Source organism: Oratosquilla oratoria, chromosome 30 (assembly GCF_046742065.1).
Source record: "Oratosquilla oratoria isolate Oo_2021 chromosome 30, ASM4674206v1, whole genome shotgun sequence".
NCBI classification, from domain to species: Eukaryota; Metazoa; Arthropoda; class Malacostraca; order Stomatopoda; family Squillidae; genus Oratosquilla; species Oratosquilla oratoria.
In genome coordinates, this window is record NC_134806.1 from 8,411,280 (window position 1) to 8,416,279 (window position 5,000).

General features: G+C 54.2%; 1 protein-coding gene across 1 annotated transcript in view; it reads left to right on the forward strand.

Moving 5' to 3' along the window:
- Positions 1-3,933: 3,933 nt before the first annotated feature.
- Positions 3,934-5,000, forward strand: part of LOC143041338 (uncharacterized) — a 1,096-nt gene continuing 29 nt past the window's right edge. Inside the window, exon 1 of the mRNA XM_076213160.1 lies at positions 3,934-5,000. This exon is cut by the window's right edge and continues 29 nt beyond it. Coding sequence (XP_076069275.1) covers positions 4,068-5,000 — 933 coding nt within the window. The 5' untranslated portion in view covers positions 3,934-4,067.

Consider the following 5,000-nt stretch of genomic DNA (forward strand, 5'->3'; position numbering starts at 1 on the left):
GCCATCGAGCCAAGAAACCCTCTACTGCACCACCACCCTCCAAATTCCCAGTCATAATCCGCCCTGAGGACGGGTCCACTACTTTTGTTAAGATAGGCTCCTGGAGACAGGCCCAAATGATCAAAAACACAGTTGGGCCTGTTGAACGTATACGACAGATCCCTAGTGGGGAGTGGTTGATCAGCTGTACCTCTGAGAAACAGCAAGGAAATCTACTGCGTTCTTCAACGCTGACGATGGACTCCAAGCAGAGGATCAAGATATCGACCCGCATCCCCAAGACAATCGTGGTTGGGGTAATCAAGGGGGTCCCCATAGACAGCGATGCAGAACACCTTCTACGAGCTGACCTAGAAGCACAGGACCTGCCAATTGATTTTCTTCAACGCCTAAGGAGCAGAGACGGTGTAGAGACGGGATCTGTGCGAGTCGCCTTCCTAGCGGCTGAACTTCCCACCTCCGTAAAGTTGGGGTACACTCAGCACCAGGTGGTGCCCTACGTTGCCCCGGTAAAGAGATGCACAAACTGCCAGCTACTCGGCCATCCAAAAAAGGAGTGCCGACGCAAGTCTCCCCGGTGCGCTCGCTGCGGAAAAGGGCACATCACGCAAGATTGCCAGGAGAAACATCTCTTCTGCATCAATTGCTGTGGCAATCACTCTGCAGCAAGCCCTGATTGCCCAGAAATTTCAATCAGGAAGATAGCGCATGAGCTTAAGAACCAGCGCTACTCTACCGTCTCAGAAGCTCTCCTAGCTGCCAGAGAAAAGTGGAACACGCAGCTCAAGGAAGAGAAGGCCATGGGAAGAGACTTCACTGCAGTACCACAAGCCTCCTCCCGCAACGTGTCCAAAACCCACCCACACAGGAAAACGCCTGAAGACATAGAGGTGGAGACAGCGACTGCTCCGATATCTAACCCCCCACAGATGAGGAGTAAGCAGAAGAAACTGCGCAAGCGGAGGAAGATAACTAAGACACCCCAGTCTGAGCACTCTGATGCCGCGCCCCTTGCACCCCCAACCCAAACGGAGCCCCCAGCACCCAACGACTCCCCGTTAGCTGAAATCAAACTTGGCCCAGCAGCTCCCAGCCCTCCAGCGGAAGGCACCCCCACCCTCGATAGTTCCATCAACGCCATGCAAGACGCTATGCGTGCGTGGCAGAAACAGATTGCCCAGACCAATCCACAAGCAGCCCGCCTCCTCGATGGAATCTTCGTGATCCTGAACACAGTACTGGACCTCTCCAACCATGGCTGCGCTTAGGATGCTACAGTGGAATTGTCGGGCAATCAACACTGCCCGCGACTTACTAGTCCAACACCTCGCCGAGCACACCTACGATGTGGTTGCTCTACAATCTCTAGTTCGTAAGCCTAGGCTACTCCCCTCCCTCCCGGGTTTCCACTATCCACCATTTTACGAGACGGACGCAGACGGGGAAGTCCGTGTTGCCACGTACGTCACAAACGGATTCTCGTCTTAGCGCGGAACCCTTCCTGACAAGTTGGAGGAAGGATATGCGGTTGTCACTACTGTAAGTATGGAAAGCAATCAGGACATATCCATACTAAACTATTACAACCCCACCACAACTCGGCACTTCGACTGGCTGGCAAAGCTAACCGGACAGTGGGTCGTCCTTGGAGACTTTAATTGCCGAGACGCCCTGTGGGAAGATGGCTACCCCAACACCTCACCAGCCATAGCCTCACAGCTGGATCTGGTTGACCTGGTCCTTCTCAACAACGGCAGTCACACCAGGATCCCTGATGTCTCGTCCCACAGTACGTCAGCCATTGATCTCTCCTTTGTGTCACCAAACCTAGCTGGAGCAACGGACTGGTCCCCCCTGGATGACCCCCTTTCTTCAGACCATCTCCCCATACAAGTAACGATCCACCTGGCACCCACAACCTACCTACCTCCAGCAGGACAGCAGCTCAATCTCAATAAAGCAGATTGGAAGAAATACAAAGCATACCTCGCCAACTCCCAGTACTGTCCGGACCTCGCCAGAACAGCGGATGATATCAATGCAGAATTTACTGAACTTCTACTCATCGCAGCACGCCAAGCCATCCCACTGACGAGGGACCTCCAGGGAAGACGTGGACACCCCTGGTGGACTCCTTCGTGAAAAGAAGCGGTTCAACGAAAACGACGAGCCTATCAACGCTTCATGGAGGAAGGCTCCGACGCCAGTCACAAGGCAATGAAACAAAGTAAGGCACAATGCAAAAAGATTATTGCACAAGCCAAACTACAGTACTGGGAAGACACCAAAGGGAAGGACGAAGACCTCGGTGCAGCCTGGAGGAAACTCAAGGTACTCAAGAGGCGTTACAACCCCCCCCCCCCGACAGGAACCTGACCACCACAGACGGGAGAATCCTTCGCACACCTGAAGAAAAAGCCGAAGGATTCCTCCACCACTTCGGGAACGCCAGTAGCACGGATCACCTACCAGAAGCACAGCAGAGCAGGCGCCGAGAAGAGGAAAGCCACATGGACCTCTCCCCTCCAAAGGGCTCGGACACCCACCTTACATTGTTTGAACTTCGCAGAGCCTTGAGGGTCACCCAGGGTTCCACGGCATCCCCGGGAGCTGACGAAATCACCTACCCCCTACTGAGACATCTCCCTCCTCCACTCCAGGACACCCTCCTGTCTATTTTTAACAAATATTGGGCAGAGGGAATAGTCCCGGGTGCCTGGAAAGTAGCCACGGTCACCCCAATCCCCAAAAACAACAAGCCACGTCACATGGTGGCCAGCCACAGACCCATATCCCTCACCTCTCACGTCGGGAAAATCTACGAGAGGATGGTCTTAAATCGCCTTACTCACACCATCGAGACCAAGGGTGCACTCCCGAAGCTTCAAGCAGGGTTCCGAAGAGGAAGAAGCATCAATGACCACATCGTGCGACTCGCAGAACATGTCCGTAAGGCCCAGTGGCAGAAGAGGATTCTGCACACCTGCTTCCTGGACATCGCCCGAGCCTTCGACACCGTATGGCACACCAAACTTCTGCTGAAGCTTAAATCTATCGGAGTCTCCCCAGCGTTGTATTCCTTCGTTCGCTCCTTTCTCTCCGGCCGCTCAATAATAGTGCGCTGGAAGGGAGTCTTGAGCGGGCGAATGCCTGTCGACATGGGAGTTCCCCAAGGCTCAGTGGTAGCACCCACTCTCTTCGTCCTAATGTTAGCCGACATCGGGAAAGGGCTGAGGAAGGACACCACCATTACCGCCTATGCCGACGATATAGCCGTGTGGCGCCGATCAAGGCATAGACGTCCGAAGAAGGACTCTGCCCAACACAAGGCAGAACTCCGCCTCTTCCAGAGTCAAGTAGACAGTGTTGTCCGCCACCTCGAAAGCCTCGGCTTCCTACTCTCTCCAAACAAGACATTGTACATGCCTGTGCACCTTCCTGGCTACAACAGAGGCCATTATCCAACCTGGAACGTCCTCAGCATCTGCGGCACAGGAGTGCCCCCCTCACCCTCAGTCAGATACCTGGGCGTCATCTTTCAAAAAGATGGTCGCTGGACTAGTCAGATCCAACAAGCCATAAATAATGCAAGACGTGCCCTCAACCTCATTAGGGCCGTCCGACACGAATCATGGGGGCAGCGGAGAGAAACACTTATCCACCTCACCCAGAGTCTAGTCCGCTCCCGGCTTCTGTTTGGCGCACAAGCTTTGCACGACCTGCCCATGTCGGCCATCCGTCGCATGGCTACAGTCGAGTGCCAAGCACTTAGGCTAGGACTCGGACTCCCGCAGTCTGTCCCTCAGGAGCAAGTATACTGTGAAGCCGGAATCCTCCCACTTTGGCATCGCCTGAAGTGAGATACCTGCAGGCACCTCTTCAGCTCAGCGAGGGTACCTAACTCCACGGACACTAAACTAGGCGAAGGCTGGAACCCAGCCCCACCTACTGTGTCAGGACATGGTCTGGTCTCCTCTGTCTCCGGTCTATGTTCAAGAGCGGGAATAGAGCCAGCCGACCGCCTCCGTGTCCCCCAAGCCCAAATCGATCCATACCCACCCTGGATCATGAAGCCGCCGGAGGTACGAACCAATGTCCCTGGAGTAGCAAAAGAAGATCCCCCACATCAAATCGCCACCTGTACTCGAGAACTGCTGGCTAAGGAATACGCAGACGACTTCAAGATCTTCACAGACGGATCGGTACTCAGTGACGGCAGAACAGGAGCAGGACTGTTCTTCGAGACCACGCGAGAGCACTTCGAAGTGAAGCTCCCGCCCACCACCATCCTAACTGCCGAACTCGTCGCCATCAGAGAAGCTTTGAATAAAGTCAAAACTCTCCCCCGTTCCCCAACGCAAATAGTCATCCTATCGGACTCCCAGTCCAGCCTAAATGTAATACAGAGTGAGTACTGCAAAACAAGACCGGAAATCCTCAAGGAAATACTAATCCTTTCAGAAGAAATCGCACGACGCAGACTCCGTCTTCGTTTCCAGTGGGTGCCCTCCCATGTAGGCATCCATGGAAACGAGATGGCCGACCGAGCCGCCAAACGAGGGGCCCTAACCTCTGAAGAGGATTGCATCTCGCTCTGCTTTTCAACAAGTGATGCCAACAAAAAAATTGACCAAGCAACATGGGAGCTCTGGTCAGAGGAATATGCCGGGACTGCCGCTACCCGAGGCTGGCCCATCAAGACATGCAATAAGGGAACCCTCTGGACCCACCCTCATCCACTTCCAACCCACATTCTTCACCTCATCTCAAGAATCCGTGTCAACCACTGGAAAACCCGCTATCTGAAGACCGTCTGTGCCTGCGGGACGGAGCTGGTCTCTTTCCTCCACTGCTTATTCCTATGCCCCATCCTTCGCAACCACTTCCAACCGCTGCTGAACCTCCTTGGGAAGAGCCCCCCAAGAATGTTATATTCAATCACCGACCACCACAGCATCATCATGGCAGCCCACCTAATCTCCACCTCACCAGTTGGACAC